Source organism: Mandrillus leucophaeus, unplaced genomic scaffold, assembly GCF_000951045.1.
Source record: "Mandrillus leucophaeus isolate KB7577 unplaced genomic scaffold, Mleu.le_1.0 Scaffold191, whole genome shotgun sequence".
In the NCBI taxonomy this organism is placed as follows: Eukaryota; Metazoa; Chordata; class Mammalia; order Primates; family Cercopithecidae; genus Mandrillus; species Mandrillus leucophaeus.
The window spans coordinates 5,135,604-5,151,132 of NW_012101932.1; the positions used below are offsets into that span (position 1 = coordinate 5,135,604).

The 15,529-nt window shown below is 36.6% G+C and overlaps 1 protein-coding gene across 2 annotated transcripts in view; it reads right to left on the bottom strand.

Moving 5' to 3' along the window:
- Positions 1–15,529, bottom strand: part of SPATA5 (spermatogenesis associated 5) — a 362,495-nt gene that overhangs the window by 202,527 nt on the left and 144,439 nt on the right. The window contains exon 15 of one of the 2 annotated variants that reach the window (XM_011978252.1): positions 8,465–8,574. The exons of the other annotated variant lie outside the window; for it this stretch is intronic. Coding sequence (XP_011833642.1) covers positions 8,542–8,574 — 33 coding nt within the window. The 3' untranslated portion in view covers positions 8,465–8,541. Of the gene's footprint in view, positions 1–8,464; positions 8,575–15,529 lie in introns of those variants that run through there. 2 annotated transcript variants of the gene reach the window in all.

Here is a 15,529-nt window from a genome sequence, read left to right on the forward strand (position 1 = left end):
TCCTCACTGTCTGCCAGAATACACGTTTAGGTCACGAATGTGAATGTGAAATATCAACTCATGGAAACTTGGCTGCAGAATACTGTTCTCCTTACCAATTTTGCAACTATGTAAGCAGGGCAATCAACTATCACCAAAACACAGTCATGAATATAACTGGAAGGAAGAGAACTTTTATGAGAAATGATTCTTAATTACTTAATAGTGATTAAACTCTCAGCATTACTTCCTCAAGGCCATCAAAGTAGTTAACATGAGCTTTAATCTTAGTGTTCATTTTGCTATTCAGTAAATATATTACTGAACTACCTTCTACTAAACACATATCACCCCCAAGAAAAAACTACATGTAGCTAGTGATAAAGTGAGGAGTTAAAAATAGAAAATAGTAACTTGCTCAATGAAGAACAGAGAAAACGAATTAAAAGATATACCATTTAGCTCAGCAAATTATTTGCATTTTGAATTGGCAAAATATAGCCAGCAAGTGAAAAGCTGATGCTTTCTAAATTGATTAATATAGTTAATAAGACGGCAGGTTTATTTCATACTAACTGCTACTATGTGTTCCAGGTACCTAAAAATACCAGTAAATATGACAAAAATCCTTGCTCAAAATAGACAAAAATGCTTCCCTTGCATTAGAGCAATGTGAGATGATAATAAACACTTTGTATAAGTAAACTATGTGGTAATAATATTCACTACACTACACTAATAAGCACTACAGAAAAAAACAGCTGAGTAGCATAAAAGGAGGTAAGGAGAATCAGAATGAGAAAACACTTGTAGCACCTACAGTGTTAGATGATTGATATAATCTTTTCCTACGAGGCTCAGTATTATTATTGCTTCAGATAAGACAGATTTATCATATGAGTATTTCCTAGTTCTAATAATTACTAATAGCTTCCTATAAGCCATATTATAATTAGTAATAAAGGGGCAGATGGTACATATTTTCAGTTTGTGAGCCATACAGTCTATGTAGCACTATTCAACTCTCCCATTGCAGCATGAAAGCACTCACAACAGAAAATGAATGTGGCTGTGTTTCAATAAAACTTTATTTCTAAACACAGGCATAGAACACAGCAGTTTTCCAATCTTGGCTTAGTTTAGCTAAATGCCTTAATTCTAATGTTAAATTTTCTTGGGAGTATAGAGATAAACTTATCATCTATTTCCTAGTGTTTAACTTCAATTCTAATTGTCTAACAAGCAAAGATAAAACATAAATACAACAACCCACACACATATACCACTTCAATCTCCCTCTACCCTCCCCCTTCTTCCCTCTTTTTCTTTTTCCCCTCTGTCTTTACCCAAATCACTTAGTAATATGATGCAAACATCAAAGACTGAATTCTGGTTTATAAATGCAACAGCAAAAGGACATCAAAATATTACATACACAATTCAAAGACATTAAGTCTGATACAGAATTTAAGAATAAACCTCATAAAGTTATTAAACTCAAAATGTCAGGCCTCTACTAGTCTCTAAAAAAATCACATATATTTTATTTTTTTTAAAATGTGTTAAGCCCCAAAATATAGAATTAAAAAGGCTGAACTCTTAGAAATTCCCAAAATATCCTAAACATTCATAGAAATACAATTTTGCTCACCTTCTCCAAACATTAGCATTCTATTTTCTTCAACTTTCTACTTGGGTAGAATATACTACACTTTAAAAAAATCCTATTACAAATATTCTGTTTTGTTCTCTAATACAAAAAAAAAAGAAGTTGCGGAATGAAGACTTTCAAAAGGCTCCAGTTTTACAACTGGCTTATCATTGTCTTTTCCATAACAAAACATACCTCTGAATAAGTCTGTCATCAAATATCTCCATGTAAACAGAAACAACATGTAACTTTTAGGCCATAAATTTTACTGGCATAACAAAAAGGTAAACATTATTACTTGGTATGAAACATAATTATTGATACAAGGCACTGGTCTGGTTTACCTGCACTGTCCCTTCTAGGAGACAGGAGCATAATCTAGCTTTTTTTTTTTTTTTAGTACATTTTCATAATTTTAGTTATATTTAATTATGAAAATCAGATTAGAAACTGCCAATATACACATAACAAACTGATTTTTGTTGCTGAATAAATTCTCTAAAAGATTTACATGTAAAATATCTAGTTTGCCAGTCAAATTTTCATTAAGAAATCACTCTAAGAATCTTTCCAGCACTAAAATTCTACTTATTTCTGCCCCGAAACTTGGGAGTAATGATGGCAGCAGTGACCCGTCTGCAGCAGCCGCTGTGAAGATGCCAGCCGCACAGGGTAGGTGCGGCTAGAGCTGTAAGCTCCGCCAAGCCGGCAGGGCTGGGAACAGACAGGAGCCCTGGCCCCTACTGAGCTGGGAGGGCGGGGCTAACTGCAGCCGTCCAGCCGTGGCTCTGGACCCATGCCTTCTTGGGGTCCTGGAAAGCCCTCCTGCCCCGACAGGCTCTGAAGCGCCTGCTCCTGCTCCCTGGCCACTCCCTGATTGTGGCGCAGGCTCTGGGCGGAGCAAAGTTGTGGCCAAGCCTGGGTGCTCTCACAACTCAGCTGGATGTGCTTGTGCTCCGGGACACACTGAGATGTCAGCTCCCAGCCACTTTGAACCCCTCTGGACTTTGGGCACTGGTGAGCATGGGAGGGAGGCTAAGGAGGGCTGAGGGTGGTTCGCCATAGGCCTTTGGGCACCCCTTTGCACAAAGAGCCTGGGGGCCATGAATGGCACGTTCTTGGCGACAGGAGGCAGAAAGGCTCCTGGGTGGAAAGCGGCGGGTCCCTGGTGAAACCCCACCTTCAAGGCAGGGCCAGCCTGAAGCCTGGGGGCTGGACTGCCAGATCCATGTGGCGTCCTCGGCCCAGAGTGAGAACTTAGGGGCTTTCACTGGGCCTGCCCATGGCCACCCATGGACCAATCAGCAGGGACTTTGTCCCTTCTGAGCCCATAAAATCCCCTGAACTCAGCCAGACTTGGACAGACTTCAGGACTACCAGCTACAGAAAGGAGCTACCTATGTTGGGTCTCCTGAGAGCTGTTCTGTTGTTCAATTAAGCTCCTTTCCACCTTGCTCACCCTCCAGTTGTCCACATCCCTCACTGGTCCTGGACGTGGGACAAGAAGTCAGGACCCACCAAATGGAGGGAGTGAAAGAGCAGTAACACAAACAGGGCTGAAACACACTCCCTACCCTGACTTGCCACATTGAGCATGATGGGAAGGAGAGAAGAGTTGCAGCCCTTTGGGGAGCCCAGACCTAGGGGCTCCCTGAGGCAGGACTGTGACATCTCTTTAGGGCTCTGGTTCCTGGCTTCTCCAAGCTTCTGGGCACCACTGCGTTCCCCTAATCCAGTCACGGGTGCACACAGTGGAAGCTGTGCGTGGTACATCTGGTCCAGCCACAGCCTTACATGGAGCCAGCAACTGTTATCAGTGCCTGGAACTGCCCACCCCATGCAGCAGCTTGTGTGCCTGGCTGTGCACAGTGGCCAGAACCTGGGCTCACTCGCCCACATAACCCTCACCGCTCCATGCCTGGCTCATCCTTGGCAGGTGTGGGATCCAGGCCAGTAGCACGAGCGGAGTGCAGCCTGCTGGGCCAAGTGGGCAGGACGAGCTCAGTGGGTGTGAGCAGTATTCAGGCAGAAGGCGCCACTGGCCACGGAGGTTTCCGGCTGGTGAAGCAACACTCCAAGCCCCTTTCTTTGCTGAGGTAGTCCTGAGCCCACTGAGGCAATAACAATGCAGGTCTGTGTAAATGGGTTGTAAAAGATAGTCAAAGGCTGGTAAAAGAGCTGAGAAGCAGGAAGCCTTACCTCCAAGTGAAAAGAAACTGTTGCTGAAATATAAAGCTGACATTTTCCTTTGTGTTCCGAATTAAACAATTTTTTTAGTGTGGTTTTTTAATGGCCAGGATTAGGGTATACCCCACATATTGTAAAATTCAGTCTCTTTACTTTTACAGCTAGAAGGGTTCTGACAAATACAGGCATACCTCCAAGATACTGCAGGTTCAGTTCCAGACCACTACAATAAAGCTAATATCGCAATAAAGCTAATATCACAATAAAGCAAGTGACAAGAATTTTTTAATTTACCAATACATATAAAAGTTATGTTTACAGTATATGATAGTCTACTAAGTATGCATACCATTATGTCTGGGAGAAAAAAAAGTATACACCTTAATTTAAAAATCCTTTATTGCTAAAAATGCAAATGATTATCTAAGCCTTCAGCAAGTTATAATCTTTTTGCTGGTGGAAGGTCTTGCCTTGATGTTGATGACAGCTAACTTATCAGAGTGGTGGTTGCTGCAGGCTGGGGTGGCTGTGGCAATTTCTAAAAAAAAGACAACAATAAAGTGTGCCACATCAACTGACTCTTCCTTTCATGAAAGATATCTTTGTAGCATGTGATGTTATTTGATAGGGTAAACCACAGTAGAATTTTCTTTTTTTTTTTTTGAGACAGAGTCTCGCTGTGTCTCCCAGACTGGAGTGCAGTGGCGCGATCTCGGCTTGGCTCACTGCAAGCTCCGCCTCCGGGGTTCACACCATTCTCCTGCCTCAGCCTCCCGAGTAGCTGGGACTACAGGCGCCTGCCACCACGCCCGGCTAATTTTTTGTATTTTTAGTAGAGACGGCGTTTCACCATGTTAGCCAGAATGGTCTCGATCTCCTAACCTCGTGATCTGCCCGCCTCGGCCTCCCAAAGTGCTGGGATTACAGGCGTGAGCCACAACACCCGGCCAGTAGAACTTCTTTTAAAGCTGGAATCAATCCTCTCAAACCCTGCTGTTTTATCAACTAAACTTATAAAATATTCTAAATCCTTGGTTACCATTTCAACAATATTCACAGCATCTTCACCAAGAGTAGATTCCATCTCAAAAAAATCACTTAATTTGCTAAGTCATAAGAAGCAACTCCTCACCCATTCTAATTTGATCGTAAGATTGCAGCAATTCAGTCCCATCTTCAGACTCCACTTCTAATTCTAGCTCTTTTGCTATATCTACCTTATCTGTAGTTACTTCCTCCACTGATGTCTTGAAGCCATCAAAGTTATCCATGAGGGCTGGAATCAACTTCTAAACTCCTGCTAAAGGTGACATATTTTCACCTCCTCCCATAAATCATGAATGATCTTCATGGCATCTAGAATGGTGACTCCTTTCAAGGAGGTTTACTTAGCCCATATCCACTATTATGGCAGCAATAGCCTTACAAAATTTATTTCTTATATCATAAGACTTGAAAGTCAGTATTACTCCTTGATCCAGAGGCTGCAGAATAGATACTGTTTTAGCAGACACAAAAACATTAATTCTTGTGCATTTCCATCAGAGCCTTGGGTAACTATGTGCATTGTCAGTGAACAGTAACATCTCAAAAGGAATTTTTTTTCCCTCAGCAGTAGGTCTCAACAGTGAGCTTAAAATATTGAGAAAACTGTGCCGTAAACAGATGTGCTGTCAACCAGCTTTGTTGTTCCGTTGATAGAGCACAGGCAGAGTAGACTTAACAAAACTGTTCAGGACCCTAGGATTTTCAGAATGGTAAATGAACACTGGCTTCCACATAAAGTCACCAGCTGCATTAGCCCCTAACAGAAGAGTCACCCTGTCCTTTGAAGCATGAAGCCAGGCATTAATTTCTCCTCTCTAGGTACAGAAGTCCTAGATTACCATCTTCTTCTAATATAAGGCTGTTTTTTCTACATTAAAAATCTGTTGTTTAGTTAACCGCCTTCATTATCTTAGCTAGATCTTCTGTATAAGTGGCTACAGTTTCTACATCAGCACTTGCTGCTTCACTTTACATTTTTATGTTACACAGACAGTTTCTTTCCTTAAACTTCATGACCCAAGTTCTGCTACCTGCCAACTTTTCTTCTGCAACTTCCTGACCTTTCTCGGCCTTCACAGAATTGAAGAGCATTAGGGCTTTGCTCTGGATTAGGCTTTGGCTTAATTAGGCTTTCTGGATTTGCTGTAGTTGGTTTGATCTTCTGTCCAGATCACTAAAATTTTCTCCATATCAGCAATAAGGCTGTTTTGCTTTCTTATCATTCATGTGTTCACTGAAGGAGCACTTTTAATTTCCTTCAAGAACTTTTCCTTTACATTTACAACTTGGCTAAACATTTGGTACAAGAGGCCTAGCTTTTGGCCTCTCTCAGCTTTTGACATGCCATTCTCATGAAACTTAATCATTTCTAGCATTTGATTAATGTGACAGATGTGAGACTCTACTTTTAATCTGAACATTTGGAAACCATTGTAGGGTTATTCTTTGGCCTAATTTCAATACTGTTGTGTCTCAGGGAGTAGGGAGGCCCAAAGAGAGGAAGAGAGACAGAAAAATGGCTGGCTGTTGGAGCAGTCAGAACACACAACATTTATTTATTAGGTTTGCTGTCTTACATGGGTGTGGTGTATGGTGTCCTAGAGCAATTACAATAATAACGTTAAATATCACTGATCACAGATCAAGATTACATATATAGTATAATGAGGAAGTTTGAAATATTACAAAAATCACCAAAATGTGAAGTGAGCATAAGCTGTTGAAAAAATGGCACCAATGGACTTGCAGGGTTACCAGAAATACTCAGTTTATAAAAAATACACTACTTGCAAACTGTAATAAAGCACAATAAAACGAGGGGTCCCTGTATATGCAGTCCTGTAATCACCACTACAGCCAAGATATAGAATATCTACACCATTCCAAAAAGGTTCCCATTGCTGCTCTGTGGTGAATTTCCTCCCTCAGATCCCCAAACTGATTTCTGTCCCTGCAACCCTCACAATGTCAGTATATTGTATAGTCTTTTATATCTGACTGTTTTTACTTAGCATAATGCTTTTGAGATTTATCCATCTTTGCATATATCAATAATTTGTTCCTTTTCATGACTGAGTAGTATTTCACTGTATGGACATGTTGCAGCTTACTTATTCATTCATGTAGATAGACATTTGGGTTGTTTAGGTATTATAAATAAAATTGCTATAAACATTACAAACAGGTCTTTGCTGGACAATTTATTCATTTTTCTTGGGCAAATACCTAGGACTGAGATTGCCAGATACTATGTTAAATATATATTTAACTATATATAAGAAACTTGTTTATTTTTAAAAACAAAACAGATACTATCACTTAAATTATGAATAAAGCTACTACACTGGCTGATGATACATCATAATTTTTTTAAGAGAGAACAAACACACACCACACTTCTAAACTTGCACAATTAAACAAGGAATGCACTAGTATTGCATAAAATACATGTAAGGTGCTCATATTTGACTAAAATTAACTAGATATTATATGTAAAACACATAGCATAAACTTAATGCATACTGCATACCTAATGACTGCTAATTCTCCACTGTCCAACTTTCCTTTTTCCCAGTGCTCTCAGTTCCCCAATCCTCAACTCACATAAACCCACACTTAAATTTGAATCATTATTTGTTAAATCTGTTATAAAATGGACACACTCTCTGTCTCTGTTCAACTATTATCTCTTAAAGCAAAGTCAGTTTCATTCATTTCTTTAAGCGGCTCTTTGGATAAATGAGGGGGAGCCTCTAAACGCAGTAGAGCCTGTACTCAGGAAACATTTCAGGTGAACATCACCATCTTGTGTCAAAAAAGAGTAACTGCAATCCCAAAGTTATCAAATAGAAAACAGAGAAGTCAAAACGTATGAAGGTCCATTGTTTTCCAAATTTATTCTGATGCATGTATCAATTAAGTGTTGCAAAGCTTAAACTCTTCATGTTTTATGAATTTAATGCATTAAAATTTCAAACTAGATTGTGTATATCATAAAAGAACTAGGTTTTCTATTACAGGCCCCTTCAGATACTTTTTTGACCACACACACACACACGCACACACACACACACACACACACACAGAATGCCAGGAACAAAATGACACTTCATTATTGTTAATACTCTCTATGTACTTTAAAATTAGCCACCAAATTGCCCTTCTACTAATGACTTTACAACATTCAATATATAGCTCCACATTTAGGTTTTGGCTACACTGAACATTAGTTCCCAAATATGAGATTCTAGAGCATTAACAATAGAAGACAAGAAACTTTTTCAAATTTAAAAGTGATTCAACTTTAATCATACAGTTAGATATGTCTATTCTATCTCAACATTATTTTTACATTCATTAAAAATAGTTAGAAGTATATTCATTAAAAATAGTTAGAAGTATATTAAATAGAACCAAAACATTGCAGGCCAATCAGACATCTGTGAAAGAAGCAAGTATGCTGCTTAACGAGTTCTCCTTTTTCAAAGAGTAATAAATTTTAAATGAAAAAGTTAAGGTGTTCTTCAACTGTCAAGCAAGGTTTTTATTACACAACAACAGCCTTAAAGGCTGATTGATTGCTTTTTCTCCTTTTTTTCTGAAAATCACATGGTTAATCACTTTTGCACACCTGGATAATATCTGCTTGCTTTAAGATCTGTTTGACGAAATAAATGTTACGATAACAAGAAAGTCTGGGAAAGCGGTACCTAAAAAGAAACAAAACAAACAGAAAACAAAAAACAAAAACCTCAGAAATTTGTTTGGTAAATAACATCCTTTTATATAGCCTTGAGAATCTCTATTATTGTCTGTGTCTCTGTGTCACAAAAGAAGATAATTGTAGAGCTTGAACAATATGTCAAAGATTATCTAGTACATTTTTCACAGGTACAAAAACAGATGCTCAGTGAGGGTAAATTATTTCAAATAATACACACTCTGTTAACAAAGCTAGCATCAGAAACTAAGAGCTCTGCAAGCGTCTGTCTGCCTTAACTCTTCCATTGCTTGTTTCTGTTAGTTTTGAGCTTTTCTATCATACTCTGTAAAAGCCACTCCAGCCCCTATCATATTTTTCCTCTGTTACAGGTGTCAAATGCATTTTCCTCAAGACCCATTTCCTCAGCTACACTGTTGGCATTATGCAAAAGCTCCTCTCCAATGCTGTGCACTCTCCAAAACCTCATCCAGAAATTCTAAGGTCTATGCCCAAAGGACTAGAAGCAAAATGTTCAAAGAAGAAAAATACAAAACTCCTCATACAGTAAGTCTAATATCACAAATTCATGAAACTGCAGCTACAAGGAGCAAAGTATTCAGAAAATTAAGTACATATTTCAGCACTGTCTTAAACTAAAAGGAAACTAAAATAGCTGGTTTTAAATATCTACAGAATTCAAACTAGATTAGTGTTGAACTCTTCACCTTAACAGTATATATAAAATAAAATCTTAATTATGAATTTATCTGAATTTCAATGAAATTGAAATATAAGTCTGTTCACTCTTATTTTGTCTATTTCCATCAAAGAAAGCAGAAAGCATTTCTTTACCCAGATACTATTCTTAACAGGAGAATTTTACTTTCATCTGTTCTTCCTCCATAAATAATCTCAATGATCTAGTTTCCCTTTAGGAGTTCTCTTTGGTAACTCTTCAGAATATCCCCTAATTATCTCCATGTCAATTAAATGTTCCACAAGGTTCACCTAGATTGGGGATCTTGAACTAGATACTTTAAACTATGTTTTAAAAAGAAAGCTATATAAATTCTTCTTGGTATTTAAGATATATAGTGCCTTTGGTATCAATGAATAAAGAAATACATATCCCACAGTTGATAAGTTGGGAAGATTAATCAAATCTAATAAGATGAATTTAGTAAGAACAAATTCCTCTATTCCTGTGGCCTAAAGCCTTTGTAGCCACAGCCATGGAAATAATTGGGAAATTACTTGGACTTAAAGAAAAGAATATCTGGGAATCATGTGAAAAGTAGGAGAAACTTAGAGGAGCTAATTTTGGAGGGTGACTTCTATACCTGGTATATATTGTGCCTCACTTGCTGAAACTTCAATTAACTGCACAAGCCCAAGGCGTGAAAACTATTATTTAGAAGACTTTTGAAGAAAGATCTGGGCTTTTCACCTTTGTTGTTGTTCTTGATGACTTTATTCAATAGCAATCCCAATGTGCATCTAAGAAATAAGCTAGCAAAATCCTGGAATGCATTCGTAGAAGCAAGATATTCAGAGTAGAGGCAGCAGGAGTCTCACTAAGTTCTGTACTGATCAGAACACAATCATTATATATTTGTTCGTGGATGTGACAACTTCAGAGAGAAAAGGACAAGAAAAGGAAGCGAATGCTTTAGACGGAAAAAGAATGGCATATGAAATAATCCAAAATGTCAAGCCTGAAAAACAAAAGACTGGTAGTGAGATAAAGTGTAAAGATACCTAACAGCTTTAAAAAATAAAGGAACACCATATAGAAGAAGGATTAAAAACTGTTCTTTACAGATTTTGGAATAAAATCAGGTGGATGTATAGAAGGTTTGGGGAGACAAACAGCTGCTGGTTCATCAGATTAAAGAACTTCCTAATAGTCTGACACAAAAATGAAATGATCTATTTTGTGAGTTAATAGTTCCCCGTCAGTGTGGGTGAATAAGCAAAGGATGAAGAAACCATGGGTTGGGATTTTACAACAGGTGTCAATGCATCAGATGGGTCATCTAGACCATGGAGCCTTCTATGTCCTCTCTAATCTTGAAAAAACCAATTTCTTTTAGACCTTGGGTATTGACAGCAACATGTATTTTATTATGGTATTACTTTCTCTAATATTAAACATACTTCAATTCAGGTTGACAATATCAAATATTATTTACTAAACAAATATATCTGAACACAGAATCTTTCAAAATTTAGAAATCTAAGCCTGAAAATCCCAATGATGCTATATACTAAAAAGGGCATACAACTCACAACTACAAAAAGCTAATAACCAATGGAACTTTAAGATTCAGGTGCCATGAATAAATATTTACGTTACTCATGTAATAAAAATTGTAGATTTAAGGGTTTTAGGGAGTCAGTTGGAAAAAAACTAAGTATTTAGTGGAAATAAATAAGTATTTAGTGGAAGAAAATATATTTTAAAAAACTGAAGATTAAGAGAACTTTCAAGAGGGGATGGTGTATACTTGAAATAAGTTAATTCAGCCTCCCTACTAATATTTAAGTTCAGTATAATTTTTACTCATATATGATTTATAATATAATGTATCTTCAGAAAACTTATGTGTTAAACATTTTTAAACAATCTTTTAAAAAACTCTGTGGCTCATTCAACTCAAAATGAATTAAAGACAAATAAAGAGCTAAAACTGAAAAATTACTGAAAGAAGTTATAGGGAAAATGTTCCATGACACTGGCCTGGACAATAATTTTTTGAACACGACCTCAAAAGCACAGACAACAAAAGAAGAAATAGACAAATGGGATTACATGAAGCTAAAAGGCCTCTGCACAGCAAAGGGAAACACTCAACATAGTGAAAAGACAATCTATAAAATGAGAGAATATGTTCGTAAACCAAACCTGATAAGGTGTTAAAATCTGAAATACCAAAATTTATAAGGAACTCAACAGCAACAAATGACCTGATTAAAAAATGGGCCAAAGACCTGAATAGACATTTCTCAGAAAAGACATACAAATAGCCAACAGGTATATTTTTTAAGTGCTCAACATCACTAATCATCAGAGAAATGCCAATGAAAACCACAATAAGATACCATTTCATACCTGTTAGAATAGATATTGTCAAAAACATGAAAGATAAATGTTGGTGAGGATGTGGAGAAAAGAGACCCCTTGTATACTGTTGGCAGGAATGCAAATTGCTTCAGATATTACAGAAAATAGTGTGGAAGTTTCTAAAAAATTTAAAATAAAACTATCTTATTATCCAGCAAATCCACTATTGAGTATATATCCAAAGGAAATGAAATCAGTATGTCCAAGAGACATCTGCACTCCATGTTCACTGCAGCTTTATTCACAATATCCAAGTCATGGAATCAACCTAAGTATTCATCAAAGAATAAATGGATAAAGACAATGTGGTGTGTATACAGAAGGTAATCCTATTCAACCTTTATTAAAAGGAAATCCTGTCATTTGTGATAACATGGATCAACCTGGAGGACATTATGCTAAGTGAAATAAGCCAGCCAGACAAATAAAGGCAAATAGTGCATGATCTCGCTTATGTGTAGAGTCTTAAAAAGTGGAACTTATAAAAGCAGAAAGTAGAATGGTGGTTATCAGGGTCTGGAGGTCTAAGGGAGTTGGGAGATACTGGTCAAAGGATACAAACCTTCAGTTAAACAGGAGGAATAAGTTCAAGAGGTCTATTGTACTGCATGGTGACTATCGTTAATAACAATATATTGTATACTTAAAAATTACTAAGAGAGTTGGTTTTAAGTGTCCTCATCACAAAAAAAATAAGAAGTATGTGAAGTAATGCACGTTAAATAGCTTGATTTAGCCATTCCACAATGTATACACAATTATCAAAACAACATGTTGTACTCTACAGATACAATTTTTATGTCAATTAAAATAAATAATCTTTTTTAAAAAGAAAACGTGAGGCTCATAGATGAACAACAGACATTAAAGACTACTAATCTTCTAAAACCTTAAAAGGACAAATAGAGTCAGCAAACTTTTTCTGTAAAGGTTCAGAGTATATAATTTAGGCTTTATAGGCCATAAGTCTGTACTGTAACTACTCCACTACAGTAGTGCAAAAGCAGTAATACACAAAACATAATCAAATTAGTGTGGCTGTGTTCTAATAAAGCTTTATTTATGGGGACTGGAAGTTGAATTTCATATAATTTTCGTATGTCGCCAAAAACCACTTTTATTTTCCTAATCATTTAAATATGTAAACACTATTCTTAGACAATAGGATGTGCAAAACCATATGGTGGGTCACATTTGGCCTAAAGGCCATAGTTTGCCAACCCTTGAGATACAGAGTCTTTATCTTATGAACATCGAAATGAAGTAAGACCCATATATGCATACAAACTCTAACCAGTCTCTCTTCTCTGATCTCTCCCAAGTCTCTATCCCCAAAGTCAAAACTTGTAAGCGGCTGCCATAGAAGATAAAGAAGAATAACTGCCATAGAAGTTAAAACACTTGGAGCTTTAAAAAACAAACAAAACAAAAATCCAGCAACAATAACAAAAACACTTATGAGAGTCTTGTGTAAAGATGGTAAAGCTGAAATTGGAAAACAACCGTAGAGGACACTTTTCAGTTGTGATCTCATTATGGCTCACCAAAGACTCTTCACATCATTTTGATAAACAATGTGAAAGATTAACTGGCATCCATTCCTTAAATACTTTTGGGAAAATAAAGAATTATGATTCATTTGAACTATTAATGTCAATTAGTCCTTGCCGCCTTTTTTTAGTTCTGACTTAGCTGAGAAGAGTAATATTAGAAGAGCAATAGTTATAACAAGGAAAAAAATAGAGAATGAACAAACGTTTGTAGCCTTTCTTCTGAGGGTATTTTTGGAACACTAGTCATTTGAATATTGAAAGATACGTATATTTAGCTTTTTATTTGTGGACATTTCTAAATATTGCTAATTAACTTTTTCCCATGTCATAAACTTTCTAGAAAACTAAATTTTAAGCTGGATGCTGTGGTGCACACCTACAATCTTAGCTACTTGAGAGGCTGAGGCAGGAGATTGCTTGAGTCCAAAGGTTCAAGGCTGCACTACTTTACAATCTGTGAATAGACATTGCACTTCAGCCTGGGCAACACAGCCAGGCCTGCATCTCAAAACAAATAACAAAACCCAACTTCAATTTGCAACAATGTAAGAAAACAAAATGTTATGTCTCATTTAGTTCATTAAGCACATTTCCTCTTCCAGAAAACTGTAAGGAAAATTAATGCCAATTTACTACCTCCATGAGTCTAACACAACAATAGAAAATAATCCTGAAACCAAATTATTCAAGACTTCCACATAACTTTCACAATTTTCCTCAATTGGGCAATCTTTTCCATAGATGGCTTAAAGTAAAATTTTTGAAGTCCTTCCAATTTCCTACTACAAGAAAACTAGGTTTATATGCTAGGAATAATGCTTATAATTTAATAGTTCTTATTAGGAGCTTGTTATATAGTAGGCATCAGTACTAACAGTACCCAAATAAACTGAATTCAAAGATATTCACAGAGTTAAAACTATTTTGAGGCATGCTTATTACCTGAGAAAGAAGACATGACCATGTTTTCCCTAAGATTCAACACAAATGTACAAAATGTCATGGACTGGATACTTCTAAAGGGGCCACACAGCAGTTGTTAACAATGAAATAAACAACATGAACTCCAAAAGTTTGGGCATTTAACTATTATTTGGGGATCAATAATAAATTAGTTGTTTGTTTCTAAACTCCCCTGATGCTAAGCAAATCCAGACCATCAGCAATCAATCTAAAGACAATGAGCCTACTTGACATCACACAATCTCGTTAATCTTCATCTGTCCTACCACATCCTGTTACTCTTACGCAAAATGAACACTAGAGGATGCAACTTTAACTTCTCTTCACTATCTAAGCAGGAGGTAGGAAAAAGCCTAGGCGACTTAGGGACATCACAAGCAATTATTTCACTCACCCTAGTGTGCTACATCACAGCGAATGAGTCTGACATGGAAATGTGACATAGCAAGGAGTAAAATAATGAAGTTTTTGGGCTATGTGTCTCACTTTCTTTGCTGAAACACCAGAATCCCCAAGAAACTTTGGCTTTAGTCTCCCCAGAAGACATGAAACTGAAATATTGTCAAAAAGAGACACTAAATATGCATAACACATGGGTAACACAATGATATCAATTTCACTTCTGTGACAGTCCAGGATTTCTCCTTGTTTTAACATACTAACTTAAAATTATCATAACATAGAGGTTGTGGGGTAACAGGCAACAAGATTGTAAAATATGCTAGCTAATTTAAAAGGCCAAATGCCTGGATTTAATGTAGCCAAAATTATACTATATATATATTTCTTTGACCCTACAATGGTCTTTTTAAAATCAGTTTTAGCCTCAAAACATAAAATGTACTTTAACTCTTTGTCACCTCTTTTATTCCTACTACAGTTTCCTCCAGACAATAAAGATGGTAAAAACTGTGTCTATTTCATAACAGGATGTTGTTGTTTCAATTGTCCTTAAAATTGTTTTGTTTCTACCGGCACATTCACGGCACAGTTTGAACATTATGTGCTAATTACACAAGTGTGGAAACAACTTTATAGTACTATTAAACAATATAAATAATGTTCCACAGTAGTTCTTCAGAGAAAAAGTAACTGGAAAGGAAATAAGACTTAAAATTTTACTGCATATTCTCTTGTATTTCACAAACTTTAGAGGACTTGACAAGGACATACACTTTTGATATAGTATATATCATCTCAGTAGTAACAAAACTATAGTTTAAAAAAATTCACATTCCACATGGAGTTCTACCTGAAACAGAAATGAATTAAATATTAAACTTTTTTACAATTACCACTAAATACTGAAAGCACTTTCCCCA